The 26012-nt window shown below is 45.4% G+C and overlaps 1 protein-coding gene across 1 annotated transcript in view; it reads left to right on the forward strand.

Annotated features, from left to right (window-relative positions):
• ky (kyphoscoliosis peptidase) overlaps positions 1 to 26012 on the forward strand; it is a 126786-nt gene that overhangs the window by 63228 nt on the left and 37546 nt on the right. The window contains exons 14-16 of the mRNA XM_069896493.1: positions 4675 to 4734; positions 7672 to 7728; positions 23155 to 23211. Coding sequence (XP_069752594.1) covers positions 4675 to 4734; positions 7672 to 7728; positions 23155 to 23211 — 174 coding nt within the window. The remainder of the gene's footprint in view (positions 1 to 4674; positions 4735 to 7671; positions 7729 to 23154; positions 23212 to 26012) is intronic.

Consider the following 26012-nt stretch of genomic DNA (forward strand, 5'->3'; position numbering starts at 1 on the left):
TACAGGTCCCACTGCCTCTGGACGAATGCCCAATGATCCAGAAATCAGTAATCTTTCCTCCGACACTATCTCTTCAGCCACGTGTTAAGTTGCATTATCCTCCTATTTCTAACTTCAACAGTGTGCAGCATGGGTAGCAATCCTGAGATCACAAATAAAGGTTAAAAATAGATCAAGTTTTCCTATTTTCTGCCCTACTATCAGGAACTGAGTGGCAGAGAATGCTTAAATAGGTTTGAACATTATTCTCTGCTATATCAGAGAATGAGGGGCGATTTGATAGAGATATACAAAATTATGATTAAATGCAAACAGGCTTTTTGCACTGACTTTGGGTGAGACACGAACTAGAGGGCGTGGGTTAAGGGTGAAAGGTGAGACGTTTCAAGGGAACATTAGCGGTGAGAGTGTGGAATGATCTGTCAGCTGAAGTGTTAAATGCGGGCTCGATTTCGACATTTAAGAAAAAGTTAAATAGGTACATGGATGGGACAGGCATGGAAGGCTATGAGACTAGGTAGAATAATAGTTCAGCACACACTAGATGGGCTGAAGGCCAAGTTTCTGTGCTGTTGTGTTCTAATGCTCTCAAAGAGGAGCTTGAGACCAACGGATCAAAACCATGTCTTATGCCCCACATCAGGTTCGACCCAGCATCTGTTCCTTTTTCCGGTTCCACTCCCCCTTTTATCCTGTGGCTTTAATGTTACCAAAGAGTCAAAGATGAAATGCTTGAACAAATGTCTTTGAGAGTCTATATGCATAACACATTACCTTCGTCAATCCCTGAAGTAACTCTGCGCCCACCCCCCCACCCCCACACTGGTCAATTAGGTTTGCCAAACAATATTTGCCAATATTGTTCTAAATGCCCGTTAATTTTGTGCATTTCCCTTACCACTGGTGTTCAGCAGACTGGCCTGAAATTGTCACATTCATCTCTCTCCCTTTTGGCTCAACCCTAAAGCCTTTCTCCTTTACACAGGAGCCTCTGCAATTTCCTTCCCCAATCTACATTGTATCTCACCCAAACCAAGTGACATAAAATACCCCACACATGACACAGGAATCATTTAGAATTCAGTGCTGTTTAATCATGTGTAGGTGCAGGAATCCATGGTGGTCTGGGGAGAAGATGAACAGTCAAAGGTCCAACCAGCAGAATGCACACTGAGTTCTCGTCAGAAGTAAATCATAAAATTCTGTCAACACCGTGGTTGGAGTAAAAACACTAAATGCTGGAGAAGCTCAGCAGATCAAACATGTCCTTTATGCAGCAAAAGTAAAGTTACATAACTGACATTTTGGGTTTTAGCCCTTCAAAATATGAGAAAATGCCACAAAGCATAAGAACAAAAGGGTGGGGGGGGGGGGGGGGGGGAAGGGGGAATGCCAAGGCAGGAGATGATAGGTGAGAGAAAGGAGGGAGGGGACAGTAGCAATGGGGGGAGAGGGGTTCAGATGGTAGGGTAGGAAAAGGGGAGAGGGGAGAGAAAAGGCAAGAAGGTTAATGGAAAGCATTAAAGTCAATCTGGCTGGAGAGTACCCAGCCGGAAAATAAGGTGTTGTTCCTCCAATCTGTGGGTGGTCAGGGTGGGACAGAACACAAGGCCATGGAAAGACATGTGAGTGCGGGAGTCTAACCCAGACTTGAAATGGTTGGCCACTGGGAGGTCTCTGTAGTTGCGAACAGAACAGAGGTTCTGAGCGAAGCGGTCTCCCAGACTGAGAAGGCCACAAAGGGTGCACTGGATGCAGTAAATAAGTCCTATGCATGTATAGGTGAAGTGTTGCTTCACTTGAGAGGCCTGCTTGGGGTCCCGGACCGTGGTGAGGGAGGAGGTGTGGGCACAAGTGTTTCACCTCTTGAAGGCACAGGGGAAGGTGGCGGGGGGTGCAATTGGTGAAGAGGAATGAGTGCATGAGGGAATCGCTGTGGGAGTGGTCTTTGCTGAAGTCCAAGAGAGGAGGAGAGGGAAAAATGTGTCTAGTGGTTGGATCCTGTCGTAATTGCCGGAAATTCTGGGAGATGATGTGTTGGATGTGGAGGCTGGTTGGGTGGTAGGTTAGGATGAGGGGGATTCTACCTTTGTTGCATCTAATGGCAGAGGGAGCCAGGGCAGATGAGCAGGAAATGGAAGAGATGCTGGTGAAGGCTGAGTTGATAGTGGTGAAGGGAAAGCCGCATTTGTGGAAGAAGGTAGTCATTTCAGAAGATCTGGACTGAAAGATCTCATCTTGGGAACAGATGCAGCGGATACAGAGAAATTGAGGGAAGGGGATGGAATTTTTTCAGGGAGCAGGGTGAGAGGAAGTGTAGTCCAGGTGGTTGTAGGAGTTGGAGGGTTTTTCAGTGGAAAGTCCAGGAATGGGAGAGTGTTATCAGAGATGGACCAGGTGAATTTGATATTGGGGTAGAAGTTGGATGCAAAGTGAATGAAGTTGATAAGCTCATCATGGGTGCACAAGGCAGCCCTGATGTAGTCATTTATGTACCAGCGGAAAAGTTGGGGGTTCTTGCCTGTGTAGGCTTGCAGCATGGATTGCTCCATGAAGCCTACAAACAAACAAACAGGAGTAGCTGGGACCCATGCGGGCACCCACAGCTGATTTGGAGGAAGTGGGATGAGTTGAAGGAGAAGTTATTTAGTGAGGACAAGTTCTGCCAGGTGGAGGTGGATGGTGGTAGAGGGTAACTGGTCAGGTCTTTGGACCAGGAAGAAGTGAAGTGCTTTCAGATCTGTGTTGGGGATAGAGGTATAAAGGGATTGGACATCCATCGAAAAGATGAGAAGGTCCAGTTCAGGCAATCTGAAGTCAATGAGGAGATGGAGGGCATGTGAGGTGTCATGGATGTAAGTGGAGAGGGATTGGACCACGGAAGAAAGAATAGAGCCCAGGTAGGGTGAAATGAGTTTAGTAGGGCAGGAGCAGGCAGAAACAATGGGTCTGCCCAGATGATTGGGTTTGTGTATCTTGGTAGAAACAGGCAGTGCAGGGCTGGTTGGAGAATGAGGTTGGTAGCCATGGAGGGGAGGTGACCAAAGATGATGAGGTTGGAGATGATTTTGGAGAGAGAGTGGTAATGGGGTCCTGTGGGAGGGGCCAATAAGAGGTGGTTTTTGAGAGCTGTCAATTGGCCTCAGCAAGATAAAGGTCAGTGCACCAGACCTTAACTGCACCACCCTTGTCTGTGGGTTTGATATGAGGTTGGGATTGTTGCAGAGAGAGTGGAAGGAAGAGCATTCTGAGGAGGAGGGGTGGAATATGAGAGGGGGGTGGTATAGTTGAGTTGATGTCTTGGCAGCAGTTGGAAATAAAAAGGTCCAGACCGGGCAGCTGGCCAGGGTGAGGTGTCCAGTAGGAGGAAGAAGGCTTGAAGTAGGAGAAAGGGTGTTGGGTCGTGGGGGGGGTGGGTGGGTGGTGGAGAGTCATTTTCATGGAAATGGGCCCAGAGGTGAGGGTAGTGGAAGAAGAGTTCGGCATCGCGGCGTGTGTTGAACTCATTGAGGTGTGGGCGGAGGACGAATGTGAGGCTTTTGCTGATGACTGAGTGCTCCGTATCAGAGAGGGGAAGGTCAGAGGGGCTAGTAAAAACCAAGCAGGGGTTAGAGTGGGGATCGGTGTTGGAGGAAGGGGGAGGAGGAGGGTTGAGGATGTCCGAGGGTGGAGGTGGAAGGTGGGGTTTGGAGGGAAGAGGAGGGGGTTAGAGAGGTGAGGGGATGGATAAGGAGGGGGAGGCAGGTAGGGGAGGTCAGAGGGGGTGGGAAGTGGAGCAGGGGGTGGAAGGGGAATCAGAGTGGATGGAAATGCAGGGGTCTGGAAGAAGAAGAAGATGGGGGATACCCAGAGAGAGGGGGGAGAGGAGGATGGAGGGTGACCAGAGAAAGTGGGGGAAGAGGTGAGGTCTGGGGGTTGGGGGTAGGGGAGGAGGGGTTCTCTTCAGAACCTCTTTATACAGAGGGTTCTGGGTCTCTGGAATGGGCTGCTGGAGGAGGTACTAATGCAATGTTTAAGAAACATTTGTACGGATATAGGGATAGGATGAATTTAAACACATATTGGCCAAATGCAGACAGGTAAGATTTGTGTGGGAAAGATACATTTTTTTGGTATGGGCAGGATGGGCTGAAGGGCCTGTTTCCATGCTGTTTTAATCTATGGCTTCATGAATAAAACATGAGGCAAAATTATTGCACAATGAACAAATGTGTAAATTGCTTACAGTTTTTACATTTAATTGCAATAATATAAATGACTTTAGCATGGCCAGAGGAGAGAGAAAGCATTCTCAAAAATATTCTGACCAATTAACGAATAGATTCTGCAAACCTTCGTTAATTGAACATGATCTGTTTTAAACTATCTGCCCTTTTACTGCTCAGTTCCAACTACTTTGCTGTGCTCTGTGTCTGAATGCTTCACGATGTTGGGTCCCCTGGCTATGCCCCGGCCACTTTACATGTAACGAGAAGCACTTTGACAATCCACCAAGGGTGGAGAGCAAGGTAGACAGGCAAAGTTGGGGGGGAGGGGGACAGGTCCTTCACTGGCATATGCTTCCCACGCACTAGATTCTACTCCATTGCTGCCCAATGCACGGAATGGGATCTTTCTTCGTCCTCCAATTTGTTCCGCTTTGTCTGAAACAAACATTGAATATTATTTTCTCAGCACCAGCTGGTCAGATGAGAAAGACGCCCAAATCATCATTTGACAAGATGTACAATGCAGGTAGGAATACAGCCCAAGGAGTAACATGGAATCTCTCTAAATGGGGATCCAACACGTCGACTTCGACTGCCTTAGAGAAGGTCTCCAACTGGTCAACCCCCCACTACTTGATGGTTAGAGATTTATGTAATGCCCTTTTGAAAGTGATTTAAATTCATTTTGAACACCCCTGTTCCCCCACTATCCGACAGGGCAGCAGACATCATCACTCGTAAACATACAAAGTCGTTCTCTTCTGCTGAAATTTTGTCATTTCATTGTTGAGTGAGGTTTCTGTTGAGATTATTTGCTGCCTTTTGCAGAGAGACCCTAATGTATCTCCAGTGACCAATAATTTCAATGCCAAAGGGTTTTGACAATTAGGTTAAATTTGCAGCCCCTTTTCCTGGTGGGATGTGGGACAGTGAACCATGTAAAGGAGACAGGCAAAGTTGTGGGGGAGGGGGACAATAGTCGGGGGTATCGGCCAGGTTGCATGGGGGAGTGTGATCAACAGTCCTTCGGGGTTGAGGATGATGCTCCCATTCCTGTAGAGTTGGGGATTGGAACACGGATTTGCTGACACTGCAATAGTGTTGGGTTAAACGTGCCGCCTGATCTTTGCATCTCTTGGATATGGATGCACTTTACCAGTTCACCATAACACCCATCCAGTGTGGGCTGTCTTTGCATCTCTTGGATATGGATGCCAGTTACCAGTTCACCATAACACCCATCCAGTGTGGGCTGTCTTTGCATCTCTTGGATATGGATGCCAGTTACCAGTTCACCATAACACCCATCCAGTGTGGGCTGTCTTTGCATCTCTTGGATATGGATGCCAGTTACCAGTTCACCATAACAGCCATCCAGTGTGGGCTGTCTTTGCATCTCTTGGATATGGATGCCAGTTACCAGTTCACCATAACACCCATCCAGTGTGGGCTGTCTTTGCATCTCTTGGATATGGATGCCAGTTACCAGTTCACCATAACACCCATCCAGTGTGGGCTGTCTTTGCATCTCTTGGATATGGATGCCAGTTACCAGTTCACCATAACAGCCATCCAGTGTGGGCTGTCTCAGTGTTCCTCTCCTGGTGTTCTGAGGCAGGGCGCAATTAGCCAAATAAAAGCAACTCAGTAAAACACTCATCAAACCATTACACTAAAGCAGAATTAAAGCTATTTGACCACATTCGATCATGGTTGATTTACTATCCTTTTCAATCCCACTTTCATTATCTTTGATCTAATCAAGAATCTACTTCTGTCTTAAATATTACCCAATCGCAGCCTCCACAGCTGACTGTGGCAATGAATGTCACAGACTTACCACTCTCTGGGTGCAGAAATTTTTCCCTATCTCTGTTGTAAAGGAATTCAGAAGCAATGCCCTTTGGTCCCAAACTTACCCACCATTGAAAACATCCTCGCCACGTCCTCTCTATCCAATCTTTTCAGAATTCAATGTTTTAATGAATTTCTCCCCTTATTTCTCTAAACTCCAGTAAGTACCGTCCCAGAGCCATCAAGTGCTCCTCATATGATGACCCTTTCATTCCAGGGATCATTCTAATGAACATCCTCTACACCATCTCCACTGTCAATACATCCTTCCTTAGATAAGAAGCCTAAACTTTTCACAGTACTTCAAGTGCAGTCTGATTAATACCTTTATAAAGCCTTAACATTACATCCCTACTTTTATATTCTATCTCTCTCTCAATGAATGCTGGCATTGCATTTGTCTACCTCATCAATGACCACCTGCAAGTTCATCAGTTTCCTTCCTTATGGCACTCGGTGCGGAGTGTTGGCCATGGTGCAATGAGTAGCTGGCAAGGTAGAGCAGTTGTGGTGGAGCTGCTTCCTTGCTACTCCAGAGACGGGTTCAATCCTGACCTCAGGCCCTGTCTGTGTGGAGTTGGCATGTTCTCCCTGTGAACGTGTAGGTTACCTCCGTGACCCCCTTCCCTGCCAGGTGATCTAGCCTCATCTCACCTCCCAAAGACAGGCAGGTAAGTTAGTGACTGCGCCCCAGTATGCAGGAATGGGTAGAATCTGGGGGAAATTGACTGGAATGAGGTGAAAATAAAAATAGGATCAGTGCGATATTTGCATAAATGCGTGGCTGAGGGCCAGTGTGGTCCCATTGGGCTGAAGGGCCTATTACTGTGCTGTTTGAATCCATGATCCTATGACTGTAAATGGAGTCTTCTAAGGAGCTCAACAAGTCTGGCAGCAGCTGTTGAGAGAGGAAAAAAACGAAGTTCCAGGTTTATGAAACTGCTCCAGTAACATGCAAGATGGAGAGATGAAGGGAGCACATTTGTGTGATTGGATGATGGACACCCACTTCTCTGCAACTTAAAACATAGATCATGGAACATAGGACACAGGACATCTGTGCCACACATGATGTCCAATTCAAACTAAATCCCTTCTTCTTGCACCTGATAGACATCCCTCCATCCTTTCATATTCATCTGTCTGTTTAGAAGCCTCTTAACCACTACTACTGCATCTGCTTCCACCAAAAGTCCTGACAGCCTGCTCAAGCACCCACCATTCTCTGAGTGGCACCCACCTCTCCCCACACATCTCAAACTTCTTCCCCCCTCTCCACATGTCCTCTGGCATGTGATGCTTTTACACCGGGGACAAGATTCTGACCGTCATGACTTTATACACCTGGACTTGTTTGTTCACTTCTCCAGATCCGATGAAAGATCGTCAGCTCGAACCCCACTCTCTTTCCCCGGATGCTCACTGATTTGCTGGTGTTTGCAGGATTGATTTTTGCCCATCAATTGTCACAGTGTAAAATGGACATCAATCCATTTCACCCCCTAACTCTTTCCCTTTTTCTGCTATCCGGTTTAAATCTGCATTCGTACTAAGTCCGAGTGTTGCTTCACAGTTTCCCAACTGCCACTGATGGAGCAATTTTTTGCAGGAAAACAGCCCAAGAAGAAATCTCTGGAATCCTTGTACGACCACGCCCGTCTAAAAGGTTTGTCCTGCTCAGAGTTTAAACTCTGACTTTCCCAGAGCTGCTGGAGGAACTCAGCTGGTCAGACAGCATCTGCGGGTAGAAATGGTCAGTCAATGTTTCACGTCAGGCCCCTTCATCAAGACGAAGAGTGAGCAGGTGAAATTTCATTCCTGAAGAAGGGCTCAATCCCAAAATATCGACTGCTTCTACCTTTCCATAGATGCTATGTGACCTGCTCACATTCCCCTTTCTATAGGTAACTTTACCAGTTCTATTTTAGTTTGGATAAAGGATCCTGTGCCAAAACATCGACTGACCATTTCTACCCCTGAATGCTGTCTGACCCACTAAGTTCCTCCAGTGATTCTCTGCTCCCAGTTATCCAAGTGTGGCAGGGGTATTGCCAAAGTGTTCATTATTCCAAGTATTTTTCAGCCCCAGAATTCTGGAGTGTGGTCCAGGACCAGGTTGTCTGAATGCAGAGGCAGCTCTTAAACATTAGCTGTTTAGTTAATGCTCTATGATTCATTGGGCGAGATTGTTTTATGCAGGAACTATTTGGATGGGAAGCGCTCTGACTTACATGTGCAAAGTCACAGGGAAGCCCAAGTAAATAATTAATCTGCTTTAAAAAAAACCTGCAACCTGTCACCTGTCAACCAGGACACAGACAGAACCATTCAGAAAATGGCAAAAGGCATAGTATGGGAGCGAGGGGTCAAGTGGCATCTTTTCTACCAGATCTTCTGAGGAATAAATCCTCACTGATATACAGTGTTGTGAGTGGGGGGAGGGAGTAGGGGGTCGAGGAAGAGGAGCCAAAATTGAAGTGTTACTGAGAGAGGGGAGCAAAAAATGGGAAAGAGGAAGGAGCAGAGGGGGGAGGGGCAATAAGTGGGGATTAGTGAGGGAAGGGAGAGCAAGGGGGAGTGAGAGAACAGAGAGCAAGGAATGGAGGGAGGGAGGGAGGATTAGGAAGAAAGGGCTAGAGGGGAGCAAGTGAGAGGGGAAGTGTGAGGTGAGGGGATAAAGGTAGGGTGGGTTAGGGTGGGTGTTTCAGAACACACAGAAGTGAACAGTACAGATTATGGGTCTTCCCTCCCCTTCTACATCTGGCCCCCTCCCCTCTACCCTTCTCACACTCCCCTCTACTCCTACACCTCATCTCTAACCACTCATGCTCCCTCCCTTTTACCCTGGCACCCCCTCACTTCTACCCCACCCTCCCTCCCCTCTACCCCTCACCCTCCTCCTTTCTCTCATCTTCCCTCACTCATCTCCCCACTGCATTGGAGGATAGAAGAATGAGAGGGGACCTCATAAAAACATTTTGAATGCTGGAAGGCTTGGACAAAGTAGATGTGAATAAGCTGTTTCCCTTGGTGGGTGAGTCCAGGACAAGGGGGCACAGTGTTAGAATTAGAAGGTACCCATTTAAAACAGAGATCAGGAGAAATTTCTTCAGCCAGAGGGGCATGGATTTGTGGAATTTGCGCACACTGACTACTAAAAATAAGAGGGAACAATTATTAGGAGAGGTAGGGAGGAAAGGTTGATGCAATGGCAAGGGGGTGAGGTTAGGGAGGGTGAAGGAGTGGAGGGGGACGGTTGGAGTGGTCAGACCCTGTGTGGAACAATCATAGACGTCCTCTCCTCTCCCTGTCCCCTGGTTTCTGGTCTCCACCCATGTGAAAGCACATAGTGGATTGTGGAGCACTGTTTCCCTCGCCACTGAGGCACAAAGAGGTCAGATTATCAGGTAACTGGCAGGCCAGGATTTCCCTGGTTTCCCGTACTTGACACACTATCCCTCATCTCTCAAGTTCTTTGGTACATTGTGATATACACTGAGATTTGGGGGTGTGGTGGAGTCTGGTCAGGTCTCTGTAGCTCCATTAATATCTATATTTTCTCCACTTTCCCAATGCCCTTGGAACTGTCTGTATTTACAGGGAACAGCATTTTCTCAGTAATGTCAACATTCTCCTCATCAGACTGGGGCATTGTTGGATTAGAGGCAGTCAGCATGGCTTTGTGCAGGGCATTGCATGTCTTACCAACTTAATGAGTTGTTTGGGAAGGTGATGAGAACGACTGATGAGGATGTTGTCTACATAGAACTTGCAATGCTCTTGACAAGGTGCCCCATGGGAGGCTGAACCAGAAGATTGAGACACACAGGATCCATGACTTTGTAGACTGGATTCAACACTTGCTTGGACAGAGGTAGTGGTGGAGGGGTGTTCTTTGACTGGTATCTGTGGCACTGACAGGACCACAGTAGGGTATAGATTATTTGGAGATATGGGCAGAGCAGTGGCAGATGGAGTTTCATCTGCATTAGTCGGAGGTGTGGTAATTTGGGAGGTCAAATATAGGCGGAACGTGTACAATAATGGTAGGACATGGGAGCATTGACGTGCAGAGTGATTTTGTGGATGTAAATCCACAGTTCCCTGAAAGTGGCAACACAAATAAGTAGTTTGATATGGACACGCGTGCTGAAGGGCCTGTTCCGGTAATGTACTATGCATGTTCTACAGGATGGGGAACAGCATGCTGGCCTTCATTGGACAGGTCTTTGAGTATAAAAAGAAGTTCATATTGTAACTATATAAAACTTTGGTTAAGCCATGTTATAATGCAGTTCTGGTCTTCCCATTATAGGACATTATTGGAGAGGCTGCATAAGAGATTCACCAGGACGTTGCCTGGATTGGAGATTATGAGCTATTGTGGGGTCGGAGAAACCTGGGTTGCTTTCTCAGGTGCATTGAGGGCTGAGGGGGAGACCCGATAAGAGGTCTATAAAATTATGAAAGGCATTGATAGGCAGTGAGAATCTTTATCACAGAATAAAAATGCCTCACACCAGGACACATTTATTTAAAATTAAGGACTAGTGAATTTTAAAGAAACGTGCGGGGTACGTTTTTTTTTAAAACACAAAGAGTGGCGGGTTCTTGAAACAGGCAGATTGGTGGAAGCAAATACAATAGTGGTGTTTACATTACTGTTAGACAAACATATGAACTGGGAGGAAATAAAGGGATGTGGATCATGTGCAGGCAGAAGAGATTTGCTTAATTTGGGTATTATGTTCAGCACAAACACACGTGCCAAAGAACACTGTTCAGTGTTCTGTAATATGGCTTCCTATATCTATTCATGTTTGCAATGTAGTTCAAGAGATTGCAGGTCCCTTTACTAAACCACCAGCAGTGTGTCAGTGTTTGCAAAAAGCATCAGTGAGTCTTGCATTATTTATTGCTTGCCACCTGGAAAGTGCCTGTATTTGCATCACCCCAGGAGATCTCAGTTTCTATAGAGCTCCTTTAAGTGTGCTGTTATTTTTGAGGTTTCCTGGCTAAGCATTCGGTGAAATACCAGGAGAAGATGGGTTTCCTTTCCCATCTCTAGACATAGGGACTCCTGGTCTCTGTGTAAAGCGGTCTTAAGTTTGTCAGAACACTTCCCCAGAAACATTTTCTTGAGAGGTGTCGCTGCAGATTATATTCAAGGAAGATTTTCTACACTCAGAGGGTAGTGAGAGTGTACAACGAGCTGCCAGCAGAGGCTGTGGATGCATGTTCGATTTATACATTGAGGAGAAGATTGGAAAGGTACATGGATGGGAGGGGTATGGAGGGCTATGGTCTTGGTGTGAGTCGATGTCAAGGACGAGATGGGCTGAAGAGCCTGTTTCTGTGCTGGGTTTCAATGAGAAATATTTGAGCTCTGCTTCATTAGTGTAGGTGGAACGTGTGATCAGGGTGGTTGCTGTGAAGAAGATCACTGCCCTGGACGATGTCATTTTCTGGGGTTTTTTTTGGAGGCATGTGAAAGGTATTCCATCACATTGCAACTCGTTCTTGTAGAATTAGTGAAACTTTTACAACATGAAGGTGAGAACCTGATGCATATTATTGAACATACGATCTGTTCCAGAGTCACTGCTTTTCAAATCAAATTAATTTATTCATAACATGGTAGAACCCAATTCCAGCCACTGAAATCAATGCAACCCAATTAACCTACCAACCCCATATGTTTTTGGAGGGTGGGAAGAATCTGGAGACCTGGATCCACACAGGTCATGGGAGAATGTACAAACTCCTTACAGAAGCGACGGATTCAAATCCAGATCGCTCGCGCTGAAATAGTGGTGCACTCACTGTGGCACCCACTGTTTAGATGGCAATCACTCACTGTGGCACCCACTGTTTAGATGGCAATCACTCACTGTGGCACCCACTGTTTAGATGGCAATCACTCAAGCTTCTCTTCAAAATTTAATTCCCCAAACATTTCTTTGTTCTGCTCCAATTGTTTCCGCACTTAGGCCATTAATGGTGAGCAGTGGAGTTGGCCGAGCATTTACTCAAGAGCGCCAGCTTCTTGTTCTGTAACCATCAGTAAACTCGGGGCTTCCTTGCGAGAGTGTGTGTGTGTGTGTGTGTGTGTGTGTGTGTGTGTGTGTGTGTGTGTGTGTGTGTGTGTGTGTGTGTGTGTGTGTGTGTGTGTGTGTGTGTGTGTGTGTGTGTGTGTGAGAGAGAAAGAGAGACCCCCCTTGCCAGCAACTTCTGAACAGTGTAGCTCGACTGCTCATAGAAGGTAACAGCAAGCACCAACTTCCTGCAATTCCCAGCAGTTACCCTCAGGAACCTGCCAAGCCTTCTTCACTCAGATGGGACCTGGAGCAGGTTCAAGGCTGATAGAGCAAATGGAAATACAGAAACAGCAGAGGATTATCTTGAGAAAGGCAGTCCGGATATATCCTAAGGAAACTAATTCTGAATCAGATACAGGGATCGGTGGGGGGAGGGGGGGGCACCAATATTAAAATCAGCAAAACAACGGCAATGAAGTATATAATGGCATTCAGAGTGTATAAATGCGAAGAAATGATTAGATTTGAATCAATAAAACTGCAGGTGCAATAGCCTGGAAATAATCTTCCAAATGTATCTCCATTTGGATTTGTTACTTTTATTCAAGAGAATATGTTGATCTGCTAACTAAAAATGTTTAACTGGAAAGACCTGTTTCAAATCTGCGTGAGCTTGGTGAAGATGTGACTAAGAAGGATGATGGGCACAGAGCTGGGACATGTTTATAGATGTCCACTGAGGTATTCAGTACAGTTTTGCATGGTTGGCTATTCGGGAAGGTTAGATCGCATGGGTTCCTCGTTAAGATATTGGAATTGATAGAAAATTGACTTCTTGAAAGAAAGCAGAGTGTGATGGTGGAAGGTTGTTTTATGGATTAGAGGCCAGTGACTAGTGGTCTGTCACAGGGTTTGGTGCTGGGCCCATTGCTGATTGACATCTCTATCAATGATTTAGATTAAAATGATCAGCAAGTTTGCAGATGACTCTAAAGTGTCTTGTATTTCAGAGAGTGTAGAAGGTTGCCAAAGATCGCAGCTTGATCAGGTGGGCAGAGGAATGGGTGGTGGAGCTTAAGACAGAGAAAGGTGAGGTGTTGCATTTTAAGAGGTCTAATATAGGTGGGACCTACACAATGAATGGTAGGGATATGGGGAGTGTTGGAGAGGAATCCAAGTGTATAGGCATATAGTACCTTGAAAGTGTCATCATAAGTAGTAAGGAGATCATAAAGGCTTTCGGCACATTGGCCTTTAGTCAGAGTATTGAGTATAGAATTTGGGAGTCATGTTGCAGCTGTCTTAGATGTTGATGAGGCCCCATTTCGAGTACTCTGTTCAGATTTGGTCACTGATCTGCAGGAAGGGGATTGTCACTCACTGTGATGACAGTAAGGCGCTGATAAGATTTACAAGGATGTTGCCAGGACAGGAGCCTGACCTGCATGGAGAGGTTGAGCAGGCTGGGGCTTTATTCCTTGGAACACAGGAGGGGGAGGTGTGATCTCTTAGAGATCTACAAAATCATGAGTCGAAAAGATCAGGTGAATGCAGAGAGTCTTTTGCCCAGGGTTTGGGACTCAGAAACCATAGGTTTAAGGTGAGGGGGAGAGAGTTAACAGAAACCTGAGAAGTAACTTAATTTTGCACTGAGAGTGGTGGGTATATGGAATGGGCTGCTGGAAGAGGTCAATGAGGCAATAACTATTGCAATGTTTTAGAAAAAACTGGACGGAAGCATGAATAGGATGGGTTAGACTAGTGGTTTTCAATCTGCCCCCCTGAACTCACATTCCATGTTAAGCAATCCCTTTGCCACAAGTGCTCTGTGATTGGTAAGGGATTGCTTAAGGTGGTATGTGGGTGGGAAAGAAAGGTTGAGAATAGCTAGTTACTAAAATATTTTGCATGAGCAAAATTGTCATCGGCCCATATCTTTTGGAGTTATGAAACTGCAAATAATGAGTCAATTAGGTTTAATTAAAACAGTGATTTTCAAACCTTTTTCTTTCCACTCACATACCACCTTAAGCATCCCTTACTAATCACAGAGCACCAAAGGCAAGTTCAGGGGTCCAGTTTGAAAACCATTGGGTTAGAGGGATATAGGCCAAATGGAGGCAGGTAGAAATAGTCCAGGTGGAACATCTTGGTCAGCTTGGACAAATTGGGCCAAAGTGCATGGTATGACTCTATGGTAGGATGAAACCAGTGATTTGCACACCAAATACTCCAACATCCATTTTGGATAATGACTAGAGTTAGATGAAAGGACACCCAAGTTGGTTTTGTGAAAGGTAGATCATGCTAGACAACCTTCAAAACATACCAGGGGCTCTAGATTAATTGGGTGTTATTGGGCGGCACGGGCTCATGGGCCGAATGGGCCTGTTACTGCACTGTGTGTCTAAAATCCTGCTCACATTTTTATTTGTGTTGATTAAAATAGTGGGATAGGTTCATATAAGTATTTCTAGCTGTTATTTATGTGGGTTCCCAGAAGGCTTCTGACAAAATCTTAGTGGAGATAATGTGAGCTAAAGATAAAGCACACAGAATTGAAGGTGGATCATTGGTCTGGCAAGAAAACTTGTTGAACAGCAGGAGGGATTATGAATTGGGAATTGGCAGGATGTTACTGGTGATGCCCCACATGGATCCCTGTTGAGTTCCAACTAATCAACATATTTATAAATGTTAATGATGCTGGCACAGTTAGAGACAGCATTGGTGAGCAGTGCAAAAGGAACCACTAAATTACAAAATGATGCTCGCCGAATAAGGGCAGCACAGTGCCACAGCTGCTCCCTCCCAACTCCAGTGCCTGGTTCGATCCTGACCTCGTATTGCTGTCTGTGTACAATTGGCATGATGTTCTCATGAAAACAAGGTGCCCTGAGTGCTCCACCATCTCAGAAGTGTGGGCTAGCAGATTAATTGTCCACTGGAAATTGCCCCTGGTGCGGGGATTCACCTGGGTCCTGCTGACCCCAAATGGGGGAGGGATGATTACAGGGGAAACTAACGGAAAATAGGGTTGCTCTGTTAGCTGGCAATAAGCTCAGTGAACCAACTTTTGACTCATAAGGAGAAGCAGTTCAAACTATGGTAAATGGATTTCATTGTGGGCAGTGATGAAAAGATAGATGTGATGGAAATCCAGGGAGATTTATTGAGGGCCATAAAATGTTATCAAACATTTTATGTAAGAGAACATCAATAATACAAGCAGTACTGGAGAATGAGGGGAGATTTAAAGGTGTACAAAATTATGGGGGGTACAGATAGTGCAAGCAGGCTTTTTGGACTGAGGTTGGGTGAGACAAGACCTAGACAGCAGTTAAGGATGAAAGGTGAAATGCTTGAGGAGAACATCAGGGGATGCTTCAATCAGAGTATGGTGAGTGCTGGAATGAGCTCTCATCGGAGGTGATGGATTTTGATTCAATTTCAACCGGAAAGAAGATTGGATAGGGACATGGATGGGAGCATAATGGTATCAATAGTTTGGGAAGAACTAGATGGGCAGAAAGGCCTGTTTCTGTGCTGTTGTGTTTTATGGCCTTTGTATCCAGAAGGCAAGGATATGTGAGAAACTTCTAAGATTATTAATGGCTCCCGATTGTTGAAGGATCAATGGTCTTCAGAAGGTGTACAGGTCATTTTGCCAGTTGATACCTCAATTCCAAAGATTAAATTCCAAGAAGAGATTTACTGCATAATGGGGGAGGGGGTGGGGTTGTCCCAGTGGCCTCCTCCACCCCAGTCCTGGAACATCTCACTGTGAAGGGCCGTTCCCCACTACCTGCCGCGGGAACCCACATCACCGCACTGACAGCAACCGATGACCCACTCCAGGTTAACGTGAACTGAGCACTGGGTGTGCTCTTCACCATCAACAGCCTTGGAAAGCCATGCTCATCTATGTCCACTGCAGTCAGGGACTTTGGAAAAAAAAACCAACAAGACCCGGTGTACCTGCCCCACTGTAGATGCCAACACCCTTGACCGCAGCTAGACAATCATCAAGAATGCCTGTCATTCCATCCGCACAGCAGTTAATCCGACAACCAAACAGTGCTTCTCCCACCTGCCCAAAGGCAGAGCTAAGACGTGAGGAGCCAGTGGGTCAAAGGTGTCGCTGGTCCGAGGAACAGACAATCTCCCACCTTACAGCTTTGCATCGGCAGATTGGTCCGAAAGCAAGAGTTCAGTGACCAGCCTTTGACTGCATCATCAGTGTGTGGAGGACTGCATGGCAAACAGGACAATCCTCTCTCTGCCTTTGATCCAAATGGTTCAGCCACTTTGTTCAAAAAAGGAAATAGGGATAATCCAAGAAATTATCGGCCCGTGAGCCTCAGATCAGTGGTAGAGAAATATTGGAAATGATACCTTGGCTCCTTACACACATTTGGAAAGTCATGGTCAGATTAGAGACAGTCAGCATTGCTTTGTGAGGGACAAATCATGCCTTTAAATCTGACTGAGTTTGTTAAGAAGGTGACAAAGGTGGTTGACAAGCAAAGGGCAGTTGATGTTGTCTACATGGAGTTTACTGAGGTGTTTGACAAGTCCCTCTTGGCAGGCTGATTCAAATGCATAGGATTCATGGTGAGTTGGTGGACTGGATTCAAGACTGGCTTGTACAAAAGGTAGTAGTGTAGGGGGCGTTTCTCTCACCCCTTTCATACTGCAAGGAAAACTTAGTGGGCATACTGCACTCGGGCGCCTTTCCTACTGCACCATGATTTATCTGGTTAATCAACAACCTGGCATTTTGAGTGGGGGGGGGGGGGGTGGTTCCTGCCTCCATCAGTGACAATGTGAGAGCAGGTTGTGCTTTCACACCACCAGAAGGCAATTAGTGAGTTAACTTGTCCCCAACAAGTGTCAGAACCCAGTTAAATTTAACAGGAATTTCACACTGCACAATTACCTGCTAAATTAGCCAGTTAACTCACACGGAATAGATGGTGTGAAAGGGGCTTCTGATTGCAGATGCATGGGAATACAGGAGAATTGATAGTTTGAATATGAAATTAGCTGGACCATAGAAGGTAGTGGTGGAAGGATGTAATTTGGGCTGGAGGCCTGTGACCAATGGTGTTCTGCAGGGATCGGAGTGGGGGCGTGGCGGGGGGTGGGGGGGAGGCTGCTGTTTGTGTTGCTTGAATGAAAAAGTAGATGAGTTTGAGTTTGCAGATGATTCAAAGACTGGTGGAGTTAGGGATAGTGTAGAGGGTAATCAAAGAATACAACAGGATATAGATCAGATATGGGCAGCAAACTGACAGATGAAATCAAATCTAGACAAGTGTGAGGTGTTGCACTTTGAGAGGTTGAATGTACATGGTTAATTGTGCAAAGGAATTTGGGGGTCCAGGCGCATACTGTAGATCCCTGAAAATGACCACATAAGTATGTAATAAAGAAGGTGTTTGGCTTCATTAAGTATGAGTCATCAAGTCATCTTGCATCTATAGACCATTTCAGGTCAGGCCTCTGCCTGGAGGCCGGCTACTAGAGCGGATCGAAAACTTAAAACTTACCTTTCAGAAAGCAGCCCTAAAAGGCTGCTCCAGCATCACGTTCGTATCGAAAGAAAATAGTGAAAGCTACTGTCCTAATCGTACCTAATTGACTCATTCAAAACTCCAAAGGAAATGGGCCAATGACCATTTTTCTCAAGCAAAATATTTCAGTAACAATTGGGTCCAGAGCAGTGGTTCTCAACTTTTTTCCCCCACTCACATCCCATCTTACTAATCATAAGGCACCGATGACTTGAGGTGGTGTGTGAGTGGAAAGAAAAATGGTTGAAAACCACTGATGTAGATGTTTTAGAGATTTGATTAGATTTGTCATTGTGCAAAGAAAAATACAAAGCCAATGAAATACAATTAGCATCTAACCAGAAGTTTTAAAAAATATAGCGGTATATACAAATAACTGTGCAAATAAAAACAATCGTATTCAGCAAGCAACACTTCTTAAAGTACTGAGAGTACAACGTGAGTGCATAACCCACACCTGTCAAACTCTGGCCCGCGGACCAAATTTGGCCCGCGATATAATTATATTTGCCCCGCAAGATCATTTCAAAAATGTATTAGAGGTGGCCCACTGGCCGCCGCGCCAGTATAGCACATGCACAGTAATACAACAAATCCCAGAATGCATTGGCGTCAGCCTGCTAATCGCCTCCACCTCCTCTCTTTACGTTGCAGGGTCTCACCGTGGACTCTGGTTTTGGGGCCTGGCTGGTGTCAGGGGAAGCCAAGGCCGCTTCCCAGCGCCCGGAATCGGAGGCCTCGGGCCTGACCTCGCCAGGACCGTTGTCCACTCCCCCTCCCTGCCGCAGGCCGACCCGCGACTCACGGTGACGGGGCCGCTGATCCGCCGAGATGCCGCCCTGCAGCGAGAGCCGATTCCCCCACACTGTCGTTGTCCAATCCGATCGCCTGCAAACCCCGCCCTCCCGCACACAGGCCTGAGTAAGGATTATGAACTTTGATCTCAGGATAAAACGATCTTCCAATAGTTTCATGTCACAGTGATAAATATATTCCTGGTTAAAAATGGTCCTGCACCTGGATACAAGCTCATTAGGCATAAAACTTGAAAAGTGTGTCAATCAAAGAATATCTGTACCAATGGAAAAAGGGCATGGCAAATAACCCTGCTAGAGTTCATGCCCACAATCAGTCACCCATTTGATTGTTTCAGGAATCATGTTATTCTCCCACATTCTCAATAGCCCTCAGATTTTACTATTCGACAGCACACTAGCAACATTTGACAAATCCTCCATAGAGAAATATTATTTATTGAATATTTTATTTCTCATTTGTTAATGCTTCTGGAAAGAGTTTATCCAAAACTATTATTAAACATTTATTTTAATAAGAAAAAGTTTAACATTACATATGTTGAAAGAAGAGAAAACATGCAGATGTTGTTGAAAATTTTCAATAAATATTTAGTTCGGCCCTCGACTTAGTCCAAGTTTTTAATTTTGGCCCTCCGTGAATTTGAGTTTGACACCCCTGGCATAACCACTCAGCGCTGGGATTTAAGGTTCAGCAGGGTCACATCCTCAGGAAAAAGGCACTTCTTGAGCTGCTGGTTTGAGAGTGAAGGCTCCTGTAGCACCTACCAGATGGGAGAAGAGTAAAAAGTCCATAGTTAGGGTGAGGTGCATCCTTGATGAAATCTTCACCCTGCTCAAACAGCGCTCCTGAGAGATGTTCCCAATGGTGGGCAATTTTCACCACCTGCTGAAGTGCTTAATAGGCTGATACGAGACAATTGCCATCCCACACTGAGATGCCATAGGTAATTATGCTCTCAATGGTACAGCGGTAAAAATCCATCATTATCCTGGGTCAGAGGCGTACTTTCTTCATGCTCTGCAGAAAATAAAGGTACTGTTATGCCTTTTTTAATCAGGGTCCAGGTGAGATCATTGGAAATGTGGACACCAAGGAATATCAAGCTTGATATACATTCCACCACAACTCCATTGATGTAAAGAGGGACATGAGTGTGGCTTCCACAATGAAGTCCTTGGTCTTCTGAGTGTTATGTGCCAAGTTGTTGTTGACACACCACGTGGCCAGGTGCTGGGCCTCATCCCTATAGGCCGTCCCATCATTCCCTATGATCAGTCCAACCACCGTGGTGTCATCTAGATGAAAAAGGAATACAGGAGAGGGCTCAGCGCACAGCCCTGGGGTACTCCAGAGTTCAAGGTGAGAATGGAAGAGAAGAAATTGCCTCACTTAGCAGATTGGGGTCTGTTAATCAGAAAGTCCAAGATCCAATTACAGAGGGATGAGCTGATACCAAGCTGGCAAAATGTGGTGATCATTTTGGTGAGAATCATGGTATTGAATGCCAAACTAAAGTCAATGAACAACATTCTGACATAAGAGTTGGTCAAGGCAGAGTGAAGGGCTGTGGAAATGGCATCCTCAGTCGACCTGTTGATACGATAGGCAAATTGATGGGAGTTCAGGGTGATGGGCAAACAGAATTCCAAATGTGATTTAAAACCAGACTCTCAAAGCATTTTGCAATGATGGGGTGGGTGGAACTGGATGGAAGTCATTCAGACTCATGGCGGTGGGACACTTCGGCACTGGCACGATGGTAGCAACTCAGGGGAATAACTGCCTGAGCCAGGGACAGATTGAAAATGTTCTGCCAACTGTTCTGCACAGACTCTAAGCAATGGCCAGGTATACCATCCAGACCAGCTCCCTTCCGTACATTCACCCTATTCAGGGTGGACCAAACATCAGAGATGGAAAGTGAGAGAGGCAGTTCATCAGGTGGAAGATCCACTTTGAAGATCCATGTAGAATCACGTAAAACAACCTCCTTGTTCTCTCAATCAAAGTGAGCGTGCAAATAATTCAGCTCCTCAGAGAAGGAGGCACAGCTGGAAGGGGGCATAGTACTAGGTGGTTTATAGTCTGTAATGAACTGTATGCCATGCCACATACGCCAGAGGTCCGAGGAGTTGAAATGCTCTTCGATCTTTTGTTTGTATGCACGTTTAACCTGAGAGATTCCCCTACTTAGTTTGGCCCTGGCTGAGTCACGTCTCGCAGTCTCCAGTCCAAAGGCTAAATCTGTCTGAGCAGACGGCGAACCTCACTGTTTGTCCATGGTTTTTGATTAGCAAATATTTTTATTTGTTTTTGTGATGTCACTCCATCCAGACACTTGTTGATATGCTCGAGGACAGAGCTGGTATATAAATCGAAATCACTCTGAGAATCAGTGGTAGCAAGGCCAGCAAACACACTCCAATCTGTACGCCGAAGAACAGAGTCAGAACCTTCAAGCCAGATCTTAACAGTCTTCATTGTGGGTTTTACACGTTTAATGACTGGACTATACTTGGGAAACCGAAACAGTGAAAGATGGTCAGACTGTCCCGGGTGAGGGAGGGTAGTGGTTTTGTGTAAACCTGATCTAAAGTTTTATTTCCCCTCGTGTTACATTTTGGTAAATTCTTGGTAGCACGGTACGTAAATCGCAATGATTAAACTCCCCAGCCACAATAAAGGCTAAGTCTGGAAGCAATGTCTGCAGCTTGCCGATAGCAGCACTAAGGTCTTTCATAGCTACTTTAGCATTAGTGTCCAGTGGTACATGAACTGCAACAGCAATGATGCATGTAAACTCTCGTGGTTGATTTAAAATAAAGTCTACTCTTAATAATCAGGTATTCCAGATCCACAGAGCAATAAATATCAGCAATGATGGAATTAGTGCACCATGACTGATTCACATAGATGCTTAAACCACCCCCTCTTCTTTTACCCATCACTACTGCCACCCTGTCAGTCCTGTAGACTGTGCACCCTTCTAGTTCCATCACGTTGTTAGGTATATTGCTGTTTAGCCACGTCTCTGTCAAAAACATAACATTACAATCCATAAGCCTTCTTTGTGTGAAAGTCCAGATCCTTAATTCATCCTGCTTGTTCGTCAAAGACCAAATATCAGCGAGAAAGATGCTAACTAATGGTGGCCCGGAGTGGATTTAGTCTTCGCCTAGCACGCAAACCTCCACGCTTCCCCCATCTTTACTTGCAGTCTCGATGCTAGCGCCGGACCCTTCCGGTCGGGAATATGAGCCCACGGTTTCCTTGCCAACTCTGGAGGTATTTGGTTGAATTGAATAAATGAATTGAATACATTATTCAAACCTGTATTATTACAATGGTAACAACTGGTCCAAAAGTAACTCTCTGCTGTTGATGTAATTAGCACAGCTGAATTGAACAAGCACGCAGGAAACAAGCAGGTATTTTAATGCTACTTCCCAAAATCCCGTAAGACACTGAGTCTTGCAATATACACATGCCACCATCTTGCTGCCGATTGAAAGGGTGCAGAGGAGAATTACCAGGATGTTGCCGGGATTGAAGACATGCCTTATGAAGCAAGGTTGACAGAAATAGGATTTTTCTTTTTGAAGAGGCAAAAGATGAGAAATGACAATAGATGATGTCATGAGGAGCCTAGATAGGCTGGCAGTCAGCATCCTTCTTGCTGGCACGACACTAGCAAATTCCAGAGGACATCTGCTCAAGGGGACCTGAGGAATGTTTAGGGGTGATATCAGAGGTAAGCTTTTTTTTTACACAGAGTGTCTGTAATGCATTGCCAAGAGTGATGGTGAAGGCTGGTACAATAGAGACATTTAAAAGAGACTGTTCGGCGTGGGCGATCATGTCTCTCCATCCATCACGGTCTCTGTCCCTCTGAATGGTAGTTGTCGCCTCCCCCCATTTCTAACCATGATGTTAATCCATCTCGAACTTTCATTCTTCGTCTGCTTCTGCTTCTTTTTCCTTCCTGCTTTCCAGTTGTAACTAAATGTTCTAATGTATCTCTTCGGTGTCCAAAGAATTTTGATTGTTGTTTTCTGACTCTTTTAAGAAATGTACATTTTGTTTTCGTTCTTTGTAGAACTTCTTCCTTTATTATCCTGTCCGTATATGATCTGCAGAGCATTCTTCTGAGAAACCACATCTCTGTTGCATTGATTCTCACATCCATAAGCTCCCTTTTTTTAAACAGATAAGTTGTAAAAAAAAAAGGGAGGTTATTGATGTGAGTGAGGGAAGAGTTATATTCTTGTGCAGTGGATGATACAACATTGAAACATTGAGGGCTGAAGGGCCTGAACTATGCTCAAACGTTCTGGGTTCTAAACAGGGCATCCATGAGCAGGTTGAGAGCTCACTGGGAACCATCTGCATTAGCAATGCATCTCAGCAGTGGGTCTATATATGTCCAATGACTGGAATAATTCGGAGAAGGAGCTTTGGCATGTGTCAGTATGTTCAATAATGACAAGGTTCTCACATTCACACTGTGTTACTTTTATTTCCATGGAATTAGGTCAGGGAGAGGATAAATATTCAATAGGTGACTTGTTGGGAATCTGTCAGGATTTCAACCGTCTTTCCAGAAATGAAGCAGAATTGCTCAGCACAAATTCTGAAATTGTATTAATACTTAATTCACAGGGGAAGATTTTATTTCACCAGAAGATGAAGATGTTTCAGGGCCAAACATTGAAGCAGGTTTGTACCAGCAGTGTTCACTTGAACCACACTCTGAAGGTGGATAATAGCAATGGAATTTATGAACATCAGCAGTATTCAGTGTCTCTGGAATGCTAGAGGTATGGTGTTTCTTGCCATTTAGATTTTTTCACGGGAATGCATCAATTGGTGCACAACTTCTGGTGATTGTGCCAGTTTGTGCACTGCTCACTGAGTGTGTCACTTAGTGCATTACTCGTTCGTTCTGAATGTGTATCTGGGCAAGCTCACTGAGTGTCTCAGTTACAACACCTCTCCCTAGGATTGTGTTAGTTTGTATCCCCATGACTTGCAGTTTCACTGTGTGTACAATACACACCGCCCTTTGTGAGTGTGTTAGTTGATGCACTGCACCCTGTGAGTGTGTAAGTTGGTGCAGTGCACCCCGTGAGTGAGTCAGGGAACACTGCACCCCGTGACAGGGTCATTTGGTGCACTACACCCTGTTAGTGTGTTACTCCGCACCCAGTGAGTGTGTAAGTTGGTACACTGAACCTGTGAGTGTGTCAGTTGATGCACTGCACCCTGTGTGTAAGTTGACACACTACACACTGTGAGTGTATTACACTGAACCCAGTGAGTGTGCAGGATGGTTCACTGCTCACTGTAAGTGTGTAAGTTGGTACATTGTGCATTGTGAGTGTATCAGTTGGTACACAGCACACTGTGAGTGTATTACACTGAACCTTGTGAGTGTGTAAGTTGGGGCACTGGACACTGGGAATGTCAGTTGGCATACTGTACCCTGCTCATGTCAGTTTGAGTCTGCCATCTTTCCTGGCCCTGGTACTGAGCCTTCTGTGGGGCTCTCTGCAGTCACCCTAGCATTAATTGAAATCATTGCCTTCTAATTCAGCTCATGTCCACATTAGTCACCCTCTCTACAGTATTGCATTGCTCATTTTGAGGTGTGGCACTGTTTGCACTCAAGGACAAAAGAAAACAGGAGCAGGAACAGGCCATTTGGCCCCTCTAGGCTGATCTTCTCCTGGCAGCTCCTGTATCATTTCCCCATCACTCTCAATTCCTTAATCTTTCACATTTTCATCTACCCCCACCTTTCAAATATCACATGATCCTGCCTCTAGCACCTCAGGGAGCGAGATTTTCAGCGATTCACCTCTCCCTAAGAGAAGAAATTCTACGCCCATCAGTTTTAAATGATCGGCCCCTCATTTTTAGACCATAAAACCTTGTTTGTGACAATCTCAGATGTGGGCATGTTGCACCAAAGAATACAGGAGCATTATTATAGGCCCTTTGGCCCAAATTGTTGATGCTGTCCAAGCTAGTCCAATTTGCCTGCATTCAGTTCAAATCCCTTGAAACCTTTCCCATTCATCTACTAGTCTAAATATATTTGAAATGTTACATTTGTCCCCTCTTCTACCAATTCTCTGGCAGCTCATTCCTCCTACCCACCACCCTCTGTATGAAGGCAGTGCCTCTCAGGTCCCTTTCAAATCTTTCCCCTTTCACCTTAAATCTGGGGCCCTTTAGTTTTAGCCACCCCTACCCTGAGAAAAAGACTGTGGCTATTTACCTTACCAGTGATTTTATGGAGCTCTATAAGATAGGTGGAATAGTGGATAATGAAGAAGGTTTTCTAGGATTGCAGAGGGATTTGGGCTGCTTAGAAAAGTGGGCTGAAAAATGGCAGATGGAATTTAATGCTGATAAGTGTGAGGTGCTTCATTTTGGTAAGAAGAATCAGAATAGGACATATGTGGTAAATGGGAGAGCATTGAGGAATACAGAAGAGCAGAAAGATTTAGGAGTGACAGTACATCGTTCCCTGAAGGTAGAAACTCACGTGAATAGGGTGGTGAAGAAGGCTTTTAGTATGCTGGCCTTTATCAATCATTGCATGGAATATAGGAGTTGGGAGGTGATGTTGAGATTGTATAAGACGTTGGTGCGGCCTAATTTGGAGTTCTGTGTGCAGTTCTGGTTGCCTAATTATAGGAAGGATATAAACAGAGTGGAGAGAGTGCAGAGAAGGTTTACCAGAATGTTGCCTGGGTTTAAGCATCTGGAGTATGGGGAGAGATTGGACAGATTGGGTCTTTATTCTTTGGAGCGTAGAAGGTTGAGAGGGGATTTGATAGAAGTATTTAAGATTATGAAAGGGATAGACAGAGTGGATGTGGATAGACTATTTCCGTTAAGAGGAGGAAAGATTAAAACAAGAGGACATGAGTTAAGAATTAAGGGGCAGAGGTTTAGAGGTAACATGAGGGGGAACTTCTTTACTCAGAGAGTGGTAGCTGTGTGGAATGATCTTCCGGGAGAAATAGTGGCGGCGGAGTCAATTGTATTATTTAAGAAAAGGTTGGACAGGTATATGGATGAGAGGAAGATGGAGGGTTATGGGCATTGTGCAGGGAGGTGGGATTAGAAAGGGGTGTTTGGTTCGGTGCGGACTAGAAGGGCCTAATGGCCTGTTTCCGTGCTGTAATTGTTATGTTATGTTATAATGTCCCCCCTCAGCCACCTATACTCCAGAGAAAAAAGCCCCCTCCATCCCTCACTCCTAACAACCATCTCATGAATATATCTTTACAATAGCTGGGTGACCACATCTGCACATAATACTCCAAGTACAGTTTCACCAACGTCTTGTACAGTTGTGACACGACATACCTGCTCCTGCACTCATTGCCCTGATTTATGAAGGCCAGTGTGCCAAACGCTTCCTTCATCACTTCGCTACTTTCATGGAAATCTATACCTGCACCCCCAAGACTCTCAATCCTCCAGCTCTCTCCAAGTCCTTACCA

Source organism: Narcine bancroftii, chromosome 9, assembly GCF_036971445.1.
Source record: "Narcine bancroftii isolate sNarBan1 chromosome 9, sNarBan1.hap1, whole genome shotgun sequence".
Classification (NCBI taxonomy): domain Eukaryota; kingdom Metazoa; phylum Chordata; class Chondrichthyes; order Torpediniformes; family Narcinidae; genus Narcine; species Narcine bancroftii.